This window comes from Panthera tigris, chromosome A1, assembly GCF_018350195.1.
Source record: "Panthera tigris isolate Pti1 chromosome A1, P.tigris_Pti1_mat1.1, whole genome shotgun sequence".
Classification (NCBI taxonomy): Eukaryota; Metazoa; Chordata; class Mammalia; order Carnivora; family Felidae; genus Panthera; species Panthera tigris.
The window spans coordinates 189,437,248-189,458,171 of record NC_056660.1 but is presented as its reverse complement, the minus strand read 5'-3'; the positions used below and the strand labels follow the sequence as shown (position 1 = coordinate 189,458,171).

The 20,924-nt window shown below is 45.0% G+C and overlaps 1 protein-coding gene across 6 annotated transcripts in view; it reads left to right on the top strand.

Annotated features, from left to right (window-relative positions):
• The first annotated feature begins 603 nt into the window (after positions 1-603).
• The window catches only part of CYFIP2 (cytoplasmic FMR1 interacting protein 2), a 129,096-nt gene continuing 108,775 nt past the window's right edge, over positions 604-20,924 (top strand). For 2 of the 6 annotated variants that reach the window (XM_042993699.1, XM_042993698.1), the window contains exon 1: positions 604-697. Coding sequence is in view for 1 of the 6 variants with exons in the window: in XM_042993694.1 (XP_042849628.1) it covers positions 12,412-12,511 (100 nt within the window). In the remaining 5 variants the exon portion in view is untranslated. Of the gene's footprint in view, positions 698-922; positions 1,093-11,266; positions 12,512-14,883; positions 14,904-20,924 lie in introns of those variants that run through there. The other 4 variants (XM_042993705.1, XM_042993694.1, XM_042993702.1 and 1 more) reach the window with 4 other exon arrangements.

Genomic DNA, 20,924 nt, shown 5'->3' with positions numbered 1-20,924 from the left:
CTCCTGAGCAGAGGAGCACTGGTGACCAGACTCAACTGGTGGAAGTTCCCTCTCCCCAAACCCCTGGTTTATCTTCCATCACTTCGCCCTGTTTCTTTCCTTCACAGAACTTCTTCTAGCTGTAAACTGGACGTTAGCTAGGTTAATTTATGCCCTATCTATCCAGGTAGATAACAAGCTCCAAAAGGGTAGTACACCAGTGCGTACTCAGCTCCTGGCACGAGGCTCGGAACAAAATAGGTGCTCAATAAATATTAGGTAGATAAATGAGCACTTAGAAATAACGTGAGATCGATGAGATCGCAATGGATCCCAAAGCTTCCGTCCTCCCACTGCTGCAGGTGTGGCTCTCCGGCACGCGGGATCTGGGGGCAAGTCCTCCCTTCCTTCTCCATCCTGAGGGCAAGGCGGCTGGCTGTCCTGGGGCCGGCGCCGGGGTGCAGGTCTGGGATGCGCCCGCCGCGTTGAGGGGCGCACCGAGCGCCCCTCGCCGCAGCCATTTCCTGCTCTTTGTGTGACAGCGGCGGCGGCGAAGGGGCTGGCACCCCGGGCGGGGGAGGAGCCGCGAAGGGCGCGGGGGCGGGGCCGAGGGCGGGGCCGAGCGCGGCGGCCCTCCAGCGGAGCTAAGCGGGGCAGAGCATCCTGCGCCCCGGCGCGGGGCCCCGCGGTAGCTCCCCCGAACCTGCCGCAGACCCAGGTAAGCAGCGTTCGCAGGCCTTGGGGCCGGCGTGGGGACCGGGATGCTGCGGGGGGACGTCGATGCGGCCGTGAGGATGCGCGAGGCGCCGGCGCCCCTTCTCCCCGCCCGAGGGGGGCGCTCGGCCCGGCGCCCCGGCTAGCGCGGCCTGGGGGCCTCCGAAGCCCCTGCACGCCGGGTTCCAGGCCCCGCGCGGCCCCCTTCCCCCTCCGGCCCACCCCGGGCCTCGTTGCGCCGACCCCCCTGCGGGAAAGCGCCGGCACACAACGCAGCTCGGGCGCGGCGGCGGCAGCAGCAGCAGGTGCGCGGCCTGGGCCGGAGCCGCGGGCGGGTGAAGGAGCGGCGCTAACCCCGAGAACCGGAGACACCTGCAGCGGCGACATCCCCGAGCCCAGGTATTGCAGAGCGCCGGCCGCCGCCTCTGCCGCCTCGGCCACCATCACCTCCTCCGGGGCAAGCGAGAGCCGCGTGGGCCCGCCTGGCAGCCGCCTGGGGCACCCGACGCCCTGCAGTGAACGTGAGATGGGTGGGGCGAGGGGCGAAGCGCCAGTGTTTGAAGGTGGGGGTTTTAACGAGGGAGGAGGCAAGTCTGACCCGCTTTGAAGCCTTCTGGCCTACACTAGCATCACTCTCCCTCCTGGCTGCCAGGCAGCGGGGGAGGACATGGGGGAAGGGGGATGAGTGGGCTGACTCCTGGGGAGGAGGTTGGATTTTCTTGAGCTCCGAAAGAATTGGGAAGAGTGCCTACCTGTCTGTTGTGGTTTCTGCTTTTCAGGACACCCTCCCCCTCGATGGATGGGTGAAAAGGGAGAGAAGGGGTTGCTCTCTGTTTAGGGGTGGGGGTGGGGGCAGGAAACGTGATCGGACAGGAGTGTGGTTCTCTGTACTAAGGAGAACCTGGAAGGAAAGGACGCTGGGACTGCCCAGGCCCTCCCCAGCTCAGGGAATCTGACTTTGACCTCTGGTTGCCTAGTTTCTCCAGCACGGCGATGGAGCATTGTGGGCTGATGGGCCATGGGCTTCTCTACCAGTCAGGACAAGAAGGTAGCAAGGATCTTTCCCTGCTAGCTCTCAGGTGCCTTCCTGGCATGGGCGAGGAGACTGGGGCAGTCCTGCGGGCATGAGGGGCAACTCAGGAGAGTGCTGGCTCTCATACTCTTGTTTTCTACCTCGTACCTGTGTCCCGTTTAGGGCAGTGGGTCTCACCTTACTTATTCTTGGACACAGGCCCCGTTGGAAGCAGTGCTGGTAACCTTGGAGATCACAGATATTGGGAGGCAAAATTCTAGGTCCATATCCCCGGGCAGGATTGCGAAGGCCTTGAAGGTGGTTTTCTGCACAGTTAGGCACCTCCTCTGTGACTCTCCCTGAGGCCTCCCACCTCCACCTCCATGCAGTGCTCTGTGCTTCCCCCATTCTCCTATGTCAAAAATTATTTTCAAGATAGGAGCCAGTGAGCATGTTTATCCTTAAGAGCTAAATACAAAAGAATTTCCCATTCAGTGCAGAGCAGGTCCTTTAGAAGTCATTTGACTGGAAAGGAAACGGGCCGAAAGGCATTTTAATGGAAAACAAATCTTTAAGTCAACATATTTGATATCACTAAAGGTGGCATTTCAGGCACTGAGCTGGAAGTGGGAACAGGGAACTAGGTAGCAGTTTTGGGGAACAGCTCACTGAAATGACAGTGTCTAGCAGTTGTCAGCTCTGTTTGCTTCAAGAGCAGAAATAATGGAGTAGTGTGTGTGTGTGTGTGTGTGTGTGTGTGTGTGTGTGTGTGTAACTGGTCAGGGGTTGGTTACTGTCACTGGAAGGTATTTGTTGAGCACTCAGTATCCACTTGGGGGAGGTGAAACTTTCCTATAGAGTTACTCATTGCCCCTGGATGCCATCTGCCCAGGCAGTTAGTAGGCCACAAGAAGAGCGTGTTGTTGCTTACAAAGCCAGTGCTTCTGCCTGTTTCTGTATGCTGAGCCTCTGACTGGGGGCATTAGCTCTCTGCTCACTAAGCTTCTTTATTATATTTCCTGGCCAGTTCTGACCAGTTCTGTAGCCACCCAAGCCTGCCTTGTTCAGTCCCTGCTGAAGGAAAAACTTGCTTTAGGCATTAGGCCAAGAATGGGGTATCCAATCCAGTAGGGTTGGTGAGTTTTTCTTAAATCAAATCAGAGGCTGGCCCAGAGAAGGAAGTAAACATGAATTTAAAATCTGGAAGAGGACCCCAGGAGAACACTACCTGTCCCCTCTGATAAATTGTTCCCTGTTGGGCGTTCAGTGGGCCTCCGCTGCTGTCATTGACCAGCAAGCTGAATTAGGTGATGAATAGGCAACAAGCTAATTAGCATTAGAAACGACACTCCTGGAAAACAGTACAGGGCTCGGGTCCCCACATTTGAGGATTGGCCTACACTCTCAAAGAGGTTTCTTTTGGCCGCTGTTGGCCCCAGGGTTCTACCAAGAGCTTCACAAAATGGGCCTTTGTAGCCTCCGTGTGGCCACCATAACAATGAGTCTATTTCTTTAGTGGCAAGTATTAATTATTATTCACTTGTAGTTGACGAAACCAGACATCAGTCACCTCATTGGAGTCTTTGTAAAAGACCTTTGGTCTTGTCATTTGGGGGAGCAAAACCATGTCTAGGGTCTAAAGGATGGACCCTGCTGTGGTAGCAGAAGTGGGGGAGGACGGTGGGGCATGCCGCCGGGCAGTGACTGGGGGGCCAGCGTTGGTGGGGAAGGAGCTGGTTCTTCATGGGATGCTCTTATTAAGTGAGGGATGCATGAAAGTGCCAAGTACAGCGACTGGCACACATAGTTACGTGCTATTATATCTATGTATTTATTGTTTTAATGTATTAGTTACATAATCAATAAGAATGTAGCTCACGTGTGTAGTCAACCCATGGCTGCCCCCAGACCCTCCCTGGATTTTGCTCTTCCCAGGAGAGTTGGCTCTGTGACCAAGAAACCTAGCCCCAGGTTTACCTGCAAAAGGTAGCCTGTGTTAAGACAGGGCATCAGTAAGGCTTCAGGTAAGAAGTGCTCTTGAGTAGCTCACTGAAGGTAGGTATAACGAGTAGGCAGAAAGGAGAGGGAGTACACTGAGCAGAAACCTGGAGGTAATTCTCACATTTCAACACACAAACAGAGGCCAGGAAGGAACTTTCCCTCTGTGTGCATTTAGCATTTTGCAATCAACCAAAAATGTTAAGGGCATGCTTCACTTCCTGGGCAGACAGAGCAGTGCAGTGGTCTTAGGACACAGGATTTATCCTTGACTTGCTGTGTGCCTTTAAATTCACCACCACCTCTCCAACTTTAACAATTGGGCAAAGGAAAGCAGCTTGCCCAGCTCGTTACCTACCTGTTGCCACAGGAACCTGCAGATGAGATAATGTCTGTACATCCCAGTCTTAGAAGAAAAGGCCATGGAAACAGAGAAGAGAATGAGGTTTCTGAATGTGTGGCTCTTTTGGACAGCTGCCCTTCATTCCTAAAGGAACAATTTATTAATTATATATTGTGTTTCAATTTAAGAAGACAAATCTGTGGCCTCTCTGTAACATTGAGCCAAAGGGAAACTGAAAGGCACTTTGTAATTCACAGATTCTGTCAAGGCCCCTGGATGGCCTTGTCTGTACAAAGACACTTCAGATTTCAGTCAGTGGGTGTGGGACGCCTCCCAGGATGCAGGGTTTGGATATTGGCTTCCTAGCCATGGCCATTATGCCAAGGGCTGTGTGCGATGTGCCTCAAAGGATGACCATTCAAGCCATACTTCTTGGGCCCTGGCAGCAGAGGAGGAAACCATTTGAGTGCAAATTCTTGAAGGAAATTGTTTTGAGAAGGCAGAGCTTGGGTTCAGGCAGAATTCCTTGCAGGGACCATTCTGGCTGAATGGCATTTTGATAGACATGCAGCAACTCAGAAATTAGTGCAAGGAGAGAGGAAAGTAAACATGACCTTCTGGAGAGATACCCAAGAAGGACCCAGTGATGACTTCATCAATAGGCCTTTTGATTGTGCGTTTGCATCATTGTTAGGTCATCTTGAAGCAGTGGTTCTCCGACTTGAATCACTTCGTGGGACAGAGGGATGTTTAGTATGTCCATGTTGTATGGTCTCTGTCTTCTAAATAAGGCAGGAGACAAGGTCCTCTGCAGAAAGTAAAGGTGGTGGACTGGTTAGGAAAGTTCAGGAGACTTCCGGAGGTTTGGAACAGCTGCCTCTGTGGGTGGAATAAGAAATCAACTGGGGGATGAAAGAGAGGATTGTCTGACTTTACTGATGGCCCAGCTGAGACCAAAGAATCTGCAGGGCTGGCCCTCAATAACTCAGTGTTAAGGGAAGGGATACCTGAGAAAGGTATTCAGTTTGTGATTTTATATTGTGATGCCTTAAGACTGCTTTTGACAAGGTATGAATGGTGAGAAGAGAAATCAGAACTAGGGGTGAGCCATCAACCTCCAAGTATGTTACACCTTTGTGGGAAAGAGAAATAAAGACCTGCCTCTTATGAGTTGAGGTGGAAGCTGTGACAGGATTTTCTTCAAAAGTCTCCTCAAATCCTTATGGTAATAAGGCTGACTTATGTGGTGCCTCGGATCAGAATGTTTTAAATGAAAAAAAATTTTTTTTACCAGATAACGTGCATTTGGGCCATTGGCTTGTGCCTTCAACAAGTTGTTCATGAAGTGCTAATTAGGTAAATAATGCCTAGCATGTGCCCACATCTGTACTAGGGCTATGGATCAAGCTAAAAAAAGATGATTATTCCTGTCATTTCTGGGTGATCCAAAGAATTAGTGAAATATAAAGCAATTTATAATGCAGAAGGAAACTGTGGACTCTTAGACTGTGAGCACTGTCAGAATCCAGAGAAATGAAGGTTTGGTGGAGTTTGGCTGGTCAGACCTTCGTGGAGGAGGCCTATCTTGACTTGGGGCTTGCCAGTGGTCAAGGGTGGGTGGGATTCGAGAAGAGAAGAGGACAGTCTGCTGGGAAGTGCAGAGAGTTGGAGCAAAGGCAAGAATGTCCATGGGCAGGGTAATGGCACCCCATACATCCTGGCCAGAGTGGGTTTGCTTGTTAAGGAATGGTGGTCTTCAAGGAAGCCCTTTGCACGGTGTGTCCGTCTGCTGTCAGTGTCGTTTTCTTTCAAGTTGGAAGGGCCCTGAGAGAGTCCAGTGATTCTTAACTGCTTGTTTTTGGTTTTGCTCTTTTTTTTTTTTTTTTTTGTACATATTATGGACAATATTGACGTGCTCAACACACCACACCCACAGCCAGTCCCCTCCCCACTCTCCCCCTGTTTTCTCCCTCTCAGGGGAGAAGATGTATAGGCAAGCAGTGATAGCATGGGAGCGCTTGGAACCTTCCCAAACACATAATAAAAATACCTTGTTTGCAAACCTCACTACTTACGCCATTACTGGTAAAAGTTGCCCACAAGAACCTTCACAACCATGTGACATCATGGTTGAGAACCACTGCCTGGCCAGCCTCCATATTTTATAGACTGGGAAATGGCCTTTTTAGAGTGAGTGGAAATGTGACTCCAGGGTCTAAGTGAGTCTTCAGACCCAGCCACATTCGAGTTGTAACGTCACATTGATGGTCTGCGTGCTCTGATCTGGTGGCCGAACCTGAAGTCTCGCTCTTTGTTTCCACAGCATATGCGGTGTGGCTGGCTTCTCTTTCTCAGTTTTAGCAGGTGCTTCTGAGAGCTGGCTCCTGTCCCCGGATATAGGTCACATTGGTGCCCCTCACATGGTGACTTGTCACAGGCTGCAGTGGGAACAAATCCGGAAGTCGCCCTTGGTGGCAGGACTCCCCCACCCCCCACAAGAGGATGGGCTCTGCCTGGTTGGGTTATCAACGGAAAGGTCCCCTCAACCCTGACAACACAGGAAGCAGCTGAGTAAAACGGCAGGCGGGCACCGTGGCCAGGTTTCTAACCCTGCCAGGATCTTTTTCTTTGCTGTAAACAAAGAGGAGGGTAGGCCTTCTCCGGAGGCCCAGGTCATGGACTTCTGTGCTCTGACCTCACGTCCCTTGTGTGGAGAGAAGCTGCTGGTCTGGGGCCTCTCATCCCAGAAGACCCACAGTGAGGGACTTGGGTAGGGAAGACTGCCTGAAGACGGTGCTGGGGACGGGTCAGATGTCGGAAATCCTAGGAAGGAGGCCTTGGGTTGTTTCTTTTTTTTTTTTTTTTTAATAATTTTTTTAATGTTTATTTATTTTTGTGAGAGGGAGAGAGAGACAGTGTGAGCAGGGGAGGGACAGAGAGAAAAGGAGACACAGAATCTTCTGCAGGCTCCAGGCTCCGAGCTGTCAGCACAAAGCCCAACACGGGGCTCCAACCCACGAACTGTGAGATCATGACCTGAGCCAAAGTCAGATGCTTAACTGACTGAGCCATCCAGGTGCCCCTGGCTTGTTGTTTCTTAAAGTAAGTTTAAAAATTTCGATCAAAGCAGTACATGCTTTAAAAAAGATCAAATAGTATTGAAAGACTCGTAGTGAAAACAACCATCCAGTGCCCACCTCCCCATAGAAGCTGTCACCTCTAACTGACTGTTTCTTCCAGCACTTGCCTCCAGATCTCTAAACGATATGCTTACACTGCTGTTTCTTGATTTATCTGTTCTATGCATTATCTATTTACTTCCTGCTGTGATGGATGAAGATTTCACTTTCTTGCACCATCCACCTCCCTCCCCTGCCCCCATCTCCCAATATAGTGACAGCTCTGCTTTAACCTATGTTTAAATTTTTTTTTAAGTTTAATTTTTTAGAGAGAAGGAGAGCAAGCAAGCAGGGGGTGGGGAGGAACAGAGAGAGAGAGAGAGACAGAGAGAGAGAATCTTAAGCAGGCTCCACACTCAGCGCAAAGCCCTATGCAGGGCTTGATCCCACAACCCTGGGATCATGACCTGAGCCAAAATCAAAAGTTGGACACTCAACCAGCTGAGCCACCCAGGCTCCCCTAACGTAAGTCATGTTTAAAGCATCTACATCATTATTTTTAAATGTTTACTTATTTATTTTAAGAGAGCACAAGCGGAGGAGGGGCAGAGAGAATCTCAAGTAGGATCCCCTGTCAGCACAGAACCCAACCCAGGGCTTGATCTCACAAACCCTGTGCTGAAATCAAGAGTCAGAAACTTAACCAGCTGAAACACCCAGGTGCCTCAAAAGCATCTATGCTATTAAAATCTGTAAATGTGAAATGTGTGTAAATCACAAGAGAGCTAAGTAATGTCCTTTCATTTATCTCCTTTCTTATATGGCTTTTTGTTTTATTGCAAAATTAGAATTTTCTCCCTTCCTTCCTTTCTATTTAATATTCCTCCTTTTTAATTTTTTTTTTTTTTTAACAGCTCTATCGTATCTGTTACTGTATTAGATCCTCTTGTCTGCCCAGGAAGTTACAGAGTTAGCCCCAGCTCTATCCCTAACTAGCCAAGTGACCTTGTATAGGTCCATCTTGTCTCTCAGCCTCGGTGTCCTCAGGGAGGAGAACTACAAACCTGGCTTGTTCTCATTCTAAACCTCAAAGCCCATCCCCCCAGCTCAGAGGTGGTTCCTGTCTGAGCAGTCTCTCCTCTGGGGTGTGGCAGCCAGGACCTGACAGATATCTGGCAGTGTAACAGAAACAGGGTTGGGGTGGAAGGCTTGGGAGCAGGTGCTGGTTTGGGTGGTCCAGCTCATCCTGCGGTCTAGGGGCTGCTCCGTGGGGTACTGTGGGTGTGTCCATTGCTTTCTGTTTCTCTCCCACCTCTTCTGGTCATTTCTATTCAACACAGTCTCTGCTTGTCAGGTGCACCATAGTTCCCAGACTCCCCAAGCTCCTACCCCATCTCCCTCTCTCTTTGTACCACTCCTGCTTATGTTACAGCCAATGTTTCCCCAAGCACTCATGCAAATACTAACACTTTTTTTGTAACGGCTTGAATTATTCACATGTTCTGCAGTTCACCCATGTGAAACATACAGTTCAGTAATTTTTAGTATATTCACAGAGTTATGCAACCATCATCCTGATCAATTTTATAACATTTTCATCACCCCAGAAAGAAGAGACCTCATGGCCATCAGCAGCACCACCTACTTCCTCCAGTCTCCACCCTAAGCCCAGGCAACCGCTAATTACTTAGTGTCTCTGTTGATTTGCCTACCCTGGACATTTCCTTAAAAAGCATATTATGCTTCTTTCACTTAGCAGATTTTCAAAATCCATCCATGTTGTAGCCCATGCCTTTAGACCCCATTCCTTTTTGCAGCTGAATAATATTCCATAGGGTGGATATACCATATTTTATTTATCTACTCATCGGTTGATGGACATCTGAGTTTTTTCCACTTTGGGGCTGTTACAAATAATGGTGCAGTGAACATTCATATACAGGTTTTTGTGTGGATGTATGTTTTCAATTCTCGGGCTTATACCTAGGCATGGGATTGCTTAATCTTATCGTAACTCTATATTTATAACTTGTAGGGACTGCCAGACTATTTCCCAAAGTTACTGCACTATTTTATATTCCTAGCAGCAAAATAGGGGGGTTCCAATTTCACATCCTCAGCAATATTTGTTATTATCTGTCTTCTTGATTGTAGCTATTCCAGTGGATGTGAAGTGATAATGCACTGTGATTATGATTTGAATTTCCTCAATGGCTAAAGATATTAATAAATTTTTATGTGCTTTTTGTCCATTTGTATATCTTTTTTGGAGTCTATCCTTTGCCCATTTGGGTTGCTTTTCTATTATTGAATTTTAAAAGTTCTTTATATCCTCTACACATATAACAGGTATATGACTTCCAGATAGTCTCTCTCCCATCCTGTGGGTTGTCTTTTACTTTCTTGATGCTGTTTTTTGAAGTAACAAAAGTTTTACATTTAATTTTGATAGTGTCTATTAATAGCTAATAAAATCAAATATATGTTTATCTATTTTTTCTTTCACTGCTTGTCCTTTTGATGTCATTATGTATTCCAAAGTCACAAAGATTTACTCTTGTGTTTTCTTCTAAGAGTTTTATTGTTGTAGCTGTTGCATTTAGGTCTTTGGTCCATTTTGAGTTAATTTGTTGTGTGGTATGAGGTCAAAGTCTACCTTCATTCTTTTGCATGTGGATACCCAGTTGTCCAGCACCATTTGTTGAAAAGCATATCCTTTCCCCCTTGAATTGTCTTGGTGCCCTTATCAAAAATCAATTGACCGGGGCACCTGGGTAGCTCAGTCGGTTAAGCGTCCAACTTCAGCTCAGGTCATGATCTCACGGTCCGTGAGTTCGAGCCCCGCATCGGGCTCTGTGCTGACAGCTCAGAGCCTGGAGCCCGTTTCAGATTCTGTGTCTCCCTCCCTCTCTGCCCCTCCTCTGTTCATGCTGTGTCTCTCTCTGTGTCACAAATAAATAAACGTTAAAAAAAAATTTAAAAAAAATCAATTGACCATAAATGTGAGTTTATTTTTAGATTTTCAATTCTGTTCCATATCTTGATACCACTACCATACTGTTTTAATTATTACTGTAGCTTTGTAGTAAGTTTTGAAATTGGGAAATGTGTGTCCCTGGTTTTGTTCTTTTTTAGGGATGTTTTGAATTTCTGTATGAATTTTAGAATCAGCTTGTCAGTTTCTTCCCAGACACCAGCTGGGATTTTGATCGGGATTACATTAGATCTGTATCAATTCAGGGAAGATTGCCATCTTAACAATATTAAGTCTTTCAATCTGTGAAGATGAGAGATCTTTCCATTTATTTGGGTCTTTAATTTTTGTGACAATGTTTTACAGTTTTCAGAGTATACATTTTACACTTCTATTTTGCTAAAGTTATTCCTAAATATTATATTATTTTTGATGCTGTTGTAAATAGAATTATTTTTTATTTCACTTTTTTGATTGTGCATTGCTAATGTATAGAGATATAATTGATGTTTGTGTGTTGATCCTGTATCTCGCAACCTTGCTGAACATGTTTATTCATTGTAATCGTTTTTTAGTGGATTTTGTATGTAGAATTTGCCAAATTACCCTGGCTAGGACCTCTAGTACAATGTTAAATAGAAATGGAGAGAGTAGACATCCTTGTCTTCTTCCTAATTTTCGGGGGGAAAGTATTCAGTCTTTTACCATTAAGTCTGATATTAGCCATGGGATTTTTTGAGCTGTCCGTTATCTCGTTGAGGAAGTTCCCTTCTGTTCCTAGTCTGTTGAATGTTTTTGTTGTGAAAGAGTATGAGATTTTTGTCAAATGCTTTTTCTGCATGTACTGAGGTGATCCTGTGGGACTTGTCCTTTATTCCATGATATGGCTTATCACATTAATTTATTTTTTAAATGTTTATTCATTTTTGAGAGAGAGTGACACACACACACACACACACAGCGTGAGCGGGGGAGGGGCAGAGAGAGACACAGAATCTGAAGCAGGTTCCAGGTTTTGAGCTGACAGCACAGAGCCCAATGGAGGGCTGGAACCCACGGACTGTGAGATCATGACCTGAGCCGAAGTCCGACATTTAACCGACGGAGCCACCCAGGTGCCCCACATTAATTGATTTGGGGATGTTGGTGTTAAACCAGTCTTCCATTCCTGGGATAAGTCTCACTTTGTCATGATACATAATCTTTTTTCTATGTTGCTGGATTTGGTTTTGTTGGGAAACTTTTATTGAGCACTCTCTACCTTACCAAGCTGTTTACATGGATTATTGTGCTTTTGTTTTTCAAAGTCTATGAGGTAGGAACTGTTATTATTCCTCGTATCAGAGGTGAAGAAGATGAGGCTCAGAAATGTGCTGTCATCTTCCCAAAATCACACAGCCAATAGTGGCAGACAGGATTCTAACCAGTTCACCATCCCACTCTCACGTGATAAACCACCTCTCACGAACGTTATCGATGCTGGACATGAGATGATTTCCAGATGACATCCGTTGTTTTCATTGTTTTTAGTTTCCCTCTGTTTATGGCAAGTGGTACTGGTTCTCTATTAGTGGTTGTAATATGAGCTTCCTTCTAATATATAGAGTAAAAGTGAAAAGTCTTTTTAAAAAAATATTAAGTAAATAATTGTACAGGCTTATATAGGGCATGACTGCATATTCCATTTAAATTATCTGTGTTATCAGTAGGGAAGGAGAAGGAATGGGAAAACTAGAAATGAAGATATGGCCAATTCAGGTCATGTCATTTTGCCAATGTTGTCAGGGGATTCAGGTATGCTCATGCATTCTCTCATCCCATAATTCCTCAGTGCTTAATCTGTCTTCAGCACTCTGCTAAGGTCTCTGAGGTTTTCAGAGATGGGTGAGAAATGGTCTCTAACCTCATGAAGCTTACACATGCATGCATCATTCCACCCTAGGGAGGGCATATATGTTTTCTCTCATGGGTGAACACAGATTGGTTGCTACTGGCCCCCTGGAGTTCTGTATTTCATGAGAAGGATTCTGAGGCTGCCTGTGAACTCTGAGAAATAAAGACATTATCAATTAGTAACAGTTGCCCTGACATGGGAAGAGGAAGTATCTGTACTCGTGACCCTTCTCAGGCAGAAAGCATCACAAGGGAGGTACTGCTGATGTACCTAGGAGTGGAATTGTTGGGTCACATGGCTACTCTAGGTTTTAAAATTTGAGGAACTGCCACACTGTTTCCCAAGTGCTGCACTAGTTTATATTCCTACCAGCAATGTATGAGGGTTCGGATTTCACCGCCTCACCAACGCTTAAGAAGTCCTGGGAGTTCCAGGGAAGGAAGGAACAATCATGTGGTAGAGGGAGAGACCTTGAAGGGTGAGTGAAATCAAGGTCATATGGTGATAGAAGGAAGAGAGTTAATTTCATAGATAAGTGTTTACAAAATATTGAAGCTTTTCACTTTAAGTGCTCAAATGTTAAATATTTGAACCATCAAAATGGAGTTCTTTCTAAAATATAAACAGGTTTTTTTTTCCTATTTATATTCCTTTTTCTGCTCCCCCGCTTTTAAAATCCTGGTATCTTGGACATAGCAATGCAATTCTTGATGTTTTGGGCTCAATGGCCAATCTACTCATTGAATAAATCTTTATGTAGCTGCAAGGGTGTGCTTCATACTGTACTGGGAAGCTGGGTGTGAGTTAGACACAGCTCCTGCCCTCGGGGAATTTTTCATTTAGGGCAAGGAGAGAAAATGTGATAAAATGTGTAATAAAGCATTATGGATGCCCTGAAAGTAGGGACACGCTGGGTTTAATGAGGGCCAAAGGAGAAAGTGAATTCCGATAGGGGGTAGGAGAGTCAGAAAGGCCCCTTAAGGAGGTAACCATTCCTTTCAGTCTCCTCCAGCACTAGGATCATTCTGGCAGTGTATGAGGTATTTGGTGACTTCTGTGTACTGTGATATTGATGATGCTTCTATAGGCTATTGAAATATATAGAGTTCTGGGGCGCCTGGGTGACTCAGTCGGTTCAGTGACCAACTTCCGCTCAGGTCATGATCTCACAGCTCGTGAGTTCCAGCCCCGCATCAGGCTCTGTGCTGACAGCTCAGAGCTTGGAGCCTGCTTTGGATTCTGTCTGTCTCTCTCTCTCTCTCTCTCTGCCCCTAACCCACTTGCATTCTGTCTCTGTCTCTGTCAAAAATAAACATTTAAAAAAATTTAAAAAGTATATAGAGAGAGTTTTGCTTCTGTATGTGGCCCAGATTCCCACACCTGTGTGGTCCCGCCCCATCCTGCATAGCTCTGCCTCTCCCTTCCCTCTACCACTGTGAGGCTTCTTGCTCTCAGCATTGTGGCCTCGCTCATGGCTTTATTTTATCCACAGGCAATACACTAAAAGTGCTGTGACGGGGGTTGGAGCCACAAGGTTTGACCACTGGATAAGTGCAGTGTTCTTCTAAAACTCTTCCCTTCCAGCCTGTTCAGGATAAGCCACACAGTCCATTTTGGTGCCATCTATGGAAATCCTGTAAAGTGTGCACAGGTGATTGTGTCCCTGCTTGGCCCCCACACCTGTGAAGAAGCTGACTCTGGCCTGTGAAAGGGTCTCAGCCGCAGGGGAAATACTGACCTGTGGAGCCACATCCTGTCACAGCAAACTTGGGTGCCCCACCCAGTCCCCAACACACTTAGCATACACTCATGATGGAAGAGCAGGCTACACTCCAGATTCCTTCTTTGAATTTTTCCTTGCTCCGTGAAATGCTGCTCAAGAATATATTTTTTAAGGGGGACAGTCTAAGCCTCCTTTTTATATTTTTATATTTATTTACATATTTACTTATATAATATCTAAATATAAATATACATATATTTATAATTCTTTGAAATTATGTATTGTTTGCTTTCTTTTTTTAAAAATTTTTTTAATGTTTATTTATTTTTGAGAGAGGGAGAGAGACAGAGCGTGAGTGGGGGAAGGGCAGAGAGAGAGGGAGACACAGAATCCAGAGCAGGCTCCAGGCTCTGAGCTGTCAGTGCAGAGCCCGATGTGGGGCTGGAACTCACAGACTGCGAGATCATGACCTGAGCTGAAGTCGGACACTCAACTGACTGAGCCACCCAGGCACCCCTGTGTTGTTTGCTTTCTAACTGGATAGATTTTCAGGGAAAATATTTCCTGGCCTTTTGATATTTATGAGACCCAAAGGTGACAGTTCCCTAATCTTTCTGGGTTGGCAGAATCTTGTTCTTCTTGAGCAGAGAAAAAGCAGCCAAACTGCAGCCAAAGGAAAGTCCTTGGTATGCCTTTTATAAAGGCACAAAAGTAGGTGTGGTCTAGAAGAAAGGGCACAGAACTGGGAGTCAAGATATCCCCTTTCTGCTCTAGCTCAGCCACCAGCTGACCACATGACCTTGAAAGACCGTTTTCACTTCTCAGTAACACCGGGCCCTCCTTAGAAAAACAGCAAAAGCAACACCTGTCCTCTCGAAACTGCAGGGTAGTTGTGACTGAGGAAATCAGTATGAAAGACCTATAGAGTTGCGATGTTGGGAGTGGAGATAATAATAATGCCCTCTTTTCTTACAGAATTGTTGCAAAATTTGATCCATCCATTCACTCTGTTTAAAAAGAGGCCACCCACCTGCTGACATTTACTCTGTGCCTGCTTTGGGCAGCATTCCACATCCTGTAATGTTATATAACCCTCAGAGTAAGTCACTGAGGGCAGGGACTGTTGTTAAGTATCACCCTTTTACAGGTAAGGAAACCGAGGCTTGAGAGGTTAAGTAATATGCTTATGGTCATATAGCTAGTAAATGGCAGATGATGGATTTGAACCCGCAGCTCAAGCGCAACTGCTATACTTAGCCTGGTATTCCGCTTCAGTAAAAATATCTTCCTATGTTTTCCTTTCCCTTCCAGAAAGTCAAATAGAAAATGACAGTGCAACTCTTTCGCTTACAGAGTAGCAGGGTTTAGGGTGTGGTTAGTCAGAACCTGCATTCCCAAAGCCAGGTTCTCCTGGCACCCACTCGGCCTTCGCCCACCCCTCCTGCCCGGCGTCCATCGGTCATCCCAGCCCTGGTGCCCCCAAAGCCCTTCTCAGAAGCAGATGGCCCGTGAGACCAGTGTTCTTACTTCTCGGTGAAACCAGGCCACTGTGTTTGAGCTTGTTAGAAAGATGCTGAGTTTAAATCTGCCATGAATACCCCACCCTGGGAGGTGGTAGCTGTGTGTGGTAAGTGATGCTCCCAGAACGCAGTTAATTTTTAAGTATTTTTATTAATTTCTCTTCCAAAGTAGCAAAAGAGTCACATGTTCATTGACTGACTATGAAGAATTATTCTCACTTAGAAGATTGCATAATAGGCAGGACACTTGAGCCAGAAAACAAGTACTTATTTTCACGTATACATGTTAAAATTTCCAGAATGTTTCCTCTTTCTTTTTTTTTTTTTAATGTTTATTTATTTTTGAGAGAAAGAGTCAGGGCATGAGCCGGGGAGGGGAAGAGAGAGAGAGAGAGAGAGAGAGGGAGACACAGAATCTGAAGCAAGCTTAAGCTCCTGGCTGTCAGCACAGACCCTGACATGGAGCTCAAACTCACAAACTTTGGGATCATGACCTGAGCTGAAGTTGGATGTTCCACCGACTGAGCCACCCAGGCACCTCAAGAATGTTTTTTTCTTTCTGACTGATGTGGATGGAGTTGGCAGTGACTTATAGCGGTTGAGTTAAAAATGTCTGATTTCCGGGGTGCCTGGCTGGTTCAGTGGGTTGAGCGTCCAACTTCAGGTCAGGTCATGATCTCACGGTTCATGGGTTCAAGCCCCACATCGGGCTGTGTGTTGACAGCTCAGAGCCTGAAACCTGCTTCACAATCTGTCTCCCTCTCTCTCTGTCCCTCCCAGACTCGTGCTCGCTCTCTTTCTCTCAAAAATAATAAACATTTAAAAGAAAATGTCTGATTTCCTCCTCCCTTGGACAGTGAATGATCTGCAAACAAACCCAGGAATCCAGTACAGAAGTTTCATTTAGAAGGAGAAAAGAAAGGTTGCATTAACTGAAATAAAGACTCCTAATTCACTGGCTTGTAGGCTGGTCATTTGCTGATTCTCTTCAAGGGAAGTGCAGGCATCTTACTGTGTTAAAGGGAAAGCCTTAGGGATTATTCTGGTAGGTGAGTTATTGTGAAGCCTGTGAAAAGTCCAGAAGAAATGCAGGTTGCATGAGAAAGACGAAGGGAAAGACCATGGCAAGTAGGAGTCAGGGAAGGTGAAAGAAGAGACGATGGATGAGAGCTGGTAGTGTATATACACTGAGCCTGAAGTTTCCGCGAAAAATTTCAAACTTCTGTAAAATTGGATACAAAAATATCATAAATCCCTGTGTAAGCATCACATAGCATTACCAATTATTCACTCATGGCCAGTTTTGTTTCTTCTGTTGTTACTCACGTCCTCCTCCTCTAGTATTATTTGGAAGCAAACCCCTGTATCATTTTATCCGTATTTTAGTAGGCATTTCTAGGCGATAACTCTTTTCAAATACAACCTTGATGTTATATCTCAAAAATAATAACACTATTTCCTTAATGTTATCAGATGCCCAGTTACTAGTAAATTTTCTAATTCCCTCAGAAATGGTTTTCTTATGGTGGATTGTTTGAAAGAGGATCCAAATAAGGTGACAGACACACTGCGATAGTCTGATAATGGGCTATAGCTTCCCTTCCATGTCTTTTTTTCCCCCCATGGAATTTATTTGCTGAAGACACTGAGTCATTTGTCCTGCAGAGTTTCCCATAGATTGTATTTTACTATTTATGTCACTGTGGTGATATATCAATGTAGTGATATTCTAAGATGTTTTTCTGTCCTATACATTTCTTGTGAATGAGTGTCAAAGGCTTGATTAGACTCCAGAGTTTCACTTTGGGTCCAGCGTTTTTCATAAGATGATGGTATGGTTTTCCGTCAGGAGGCACCTAATGTCTCATTGTCTTTTAATTTAGTGATGTTAGCAGTTGATGATCAATCAGTGCCTCTCTCCATTTTAGGGGCTGCAATTTGGTTATCCAGTGGTCGGTTTGTATAGGAAAAGCACATTAAATACTTGCCTTTTTCCTTTTATTTACCTACTTTCAACACAAAGTTTGGTTCACTGGCATCTTCCAACAATAACAAAGTAATAAAAACCAAGATGTTATTAGGTATCTTTAGGATCTCATGGATTTAGACATATTTGACACTGCTTCAGGTGCATTGAGTTATGCTAACTGATGCACAGTGTCCCATCCTCGGCCAGCAGAAGCTGCCTCAGGTTGGCTCCTGGGTCCCTCAGACATAGGCATAGATAGAGAGCTGCTTCCTTGCTTTCTGCTGCGACAACTTGTTCTAAGCCTTTCTTACACATTTCCTGTCCCAGACCTGGACTGAGCTGTTTCTCCAAGGAGCATTGATGTTTTTAGCAGGAAATGGTATTTGCAGACCACAGCCTGGCACTCAACTTGCTCATTGCTCATGGGTTGGTCATTGTGTCTTTGTCTTTTTGGGGCACAGAACTAGGAAATAAACACACATACACATACATACAGACAGACATATGTATGTCTATTTAAAGTTAAAACACGTGATGACTTCTTATTGATAACCTCGAATTCATATTCAGGACTATTTGGTTTACGTGGTCTTACATCTCTTTCTCTCACATCAGGAATGCCAGTTCTCAACACCACCAGGGATGATAGAGCATTCCATAATTACTAATTTATTTTACCTCACACTGCATTCGGACATTCTCACTGCAACAGCACACCAGTATAATTAGTGGAAAAAAGCTCGAGATATTTTTTACAACACTTCATTGTTTTTAGAGTATCTCCTACCAGAAATGTAGGCTCAAATTTCTGAATTTTTAAAATCACTTGGAATAGGTCCTTTCTGTATAGTTACGGCAACAACTAATATAAATATACCTTCATTTGTTTTATTTTACTTTGGCGCGGGGTGGCAGTTGCTTTTTAAATTTAAATTTTATTTTAAATTATATAAAATATATGGTTTCACAGTCAAATCTACAAAACAAGGTATATTCAAAGAATTCTAGCCTCTATCCCCAACTTCTTAACCATGTTCCTGCTTATCGCTCTTCCCCATAGGTAGCCACTTTTTAAAATCAGATGGTTTATCCTTCCATTGTTTGTTTGTTTAATATTTGTGTGTGTATATGCATCACTGATTTCTTATATAAATGACAGTATACTGTATACACCATATCCTGGAGATGACCCCACAGTTGTGGGTAAGATAGATTCCTCATTCCTTTTACTGTTGCCTAGTACCTCACTGTGTGACTGTATCATAGTCTGTTCAGACAGTCTTCTGTTGAGGGACATTTTCATTTTCCAGTCTTTTGCTATTACAGGCAGTTTTGCAGTGAATAGCCTTGTGCATATGCCTTTTTGCGCTTTTATCAAAGTGTCTTTGGGATAGTTTCCTAGAAGTGGGATTGCTGGTCAAAGAATAAAATGCTCATATAAGTTTGTTAGATATTGCCAGATTTCCTTCCTTGTGCCATTTTACAGAAGTACATGTCAACAAGTATATGTCGTCAGACTTACGGGGTTTTGCCAAATCTGTCAGTGAGATACGGTATCTCCATGTAGTCTGGACTTCTCTTACTATAAGATAGGGCTATTTTTTTTTTTTAATACCATCTTTCAGGTCCTAGGAATGGAGCCCAGGCATTTTATTATTAAGAAGCTGTTCCTTCGGTTCTTTGGCACAAGCAGAATCCAGAACCATCGAGGCATAGTGTTTGAAAAGATCGAGCACAGAGGCCGGTGTGAGATCGATCTTCATCAGGATGAGTAGCCTTGCAATGTTAAGTCTGAGCGCTTGGAAGGCAGCACAAAATCTGGAGCTGGAGAAACCTGGGTTCCAACCCCAGCTCCACACTCACCAGCACTTGACCTTGTGAAATTACTTAAATTCTGAGCTTCTTTTGACTCTTCTGTAAAATGGGAATAATCATAGCACCTACTTTTATAGGGTTGATGCAAGATTCAAATAGTGGAGTGCTTGGCAGAGTGTAAGGGCTAAAGAAATATTATTATTATTATTATTATTATTATTATTATTTGAGTGAAGAGAATTATTAGGGCTTTGGAACTTGTAGATCATTATGCTCTATAAAGTTACTAATCCCTCCTATAAAATGAACTTAATACTAATGTAAGAGGGGCACCTGGGTGGCTTAGTCGGTTAAGCGTCTGACTCTAGATTTCAGCTCAGGCCTTGATCTCATGGTTCGTGAGCTTGAGCCCCATGCTGGACTCTCTACTCTATAGTCTGCTTGGGATTTCTCTCTCTCTCCTTCTCTCCCTGCGTCTCCCCTGCTCGTGCTCTCGTGGGCACACATGCTCTCTCTCTCTCAAAATAAATAAACTAAAAAAAAAATACTAATGTAAGAAAGAAGACAATTTTTTGCATGTGGATTGGCAAATGGTTTGCTGTGGATGCCACACTTAGAATTCAGGGGAGAGAATAGGAAGAAGCGTAAGTATGGAGAGGACCTGAAACCAACCTCATGAGGCCAAGCGCCTCCAGAGGACAGAGGGGAAGTCACATCTGAGCTCCCTGTGCCCTCACTGGATGTGGCCTTTGCTGTTGCCAGCCTGCACGGCAGGGTGGTGTGTTAGAAAACTCAGTGAAATGGAAGCTTGTGTAGCTGCTCAGCCCTGACCTGCTCCCCCAGCTGTGGGCCTGAAGGAGACGCCAGTGTGGGGCAGCACGCCTTTGGTTACACTCTGCAGCTGGTCAGCATCTCACAGCCCCTGGACCGCCCCCCCTGTCATGTGGGTGGTCCTTTCCGCCCTGGTCTCGGACAGTTCATTTCCTAATGAACTTCCAGCCACTAAGCCCCACTCACACTTGTCTGGGACTGGGGAGGGAAAGGGAGGGCTGCAGGCCTATCAACACAGTGGGCTTTCTCTTTGTTTTCCCTTTCAAGTGTGCTAAAGGGTCAGCTCATTATTAATATGAATCTTCTTAGTAAACTCAGTCTTTAGACTTTTATTCATATGGTCTACTCAGTTTTGGTTTGCTCTGTACTTTGCTTCTTTTATTTCTGCTTTTGTAATGAGCGGTCCCGGCATTCTCATTTCTTTGGGTTGATTTTTATTCTTTCTTTAGATTTTGGAGTGAAAATTAGGTTCTTTTAGTTTCACTGTTTTATTTTCTACTAAATGCATTTAAGGCATTTATTTATGCTCAATTCTAAATGTTGTATGGTTCTATTTGAATTCCTTTTTAGGTATGAGTAGCCTGGAAGTATGTTTTTATAAATTATCATAGGTATGGGAGGTTTTTTGGCTATGATTTGCATTATCGATTTCTAATTGTATTGCACTCTACTTAGTGAATGTGACGTCTAAGACATCATGTTTGGGGAAACTCATGAGAACCTATTTTATGGCCTAAGTCATGATCTTTTTTTCATCAGTGTTTTACGTATGCTTTTAAAAAATGAGTATTCTGTTTGCTGGGTGCTGAGTTCTTAAAATAGTAGTTAGCTCGAGTTGGGTAACTGTTGTTCAGATCCCCATCAGCTGCACTGCCTTGTGAAGCTCTCATCAAAGCCAGTGAGCTCTGCCAGGGCCCAAGACACGGAAATGTCCGTTTAGGGCTTTTTGTTTGGAGTGCCTCACAAAACATCCCCAGGCCAAGGAAGACCATGGCTCTTTGTGTTTGCAAGTAAGGTTAAATTTGCTGGAGTC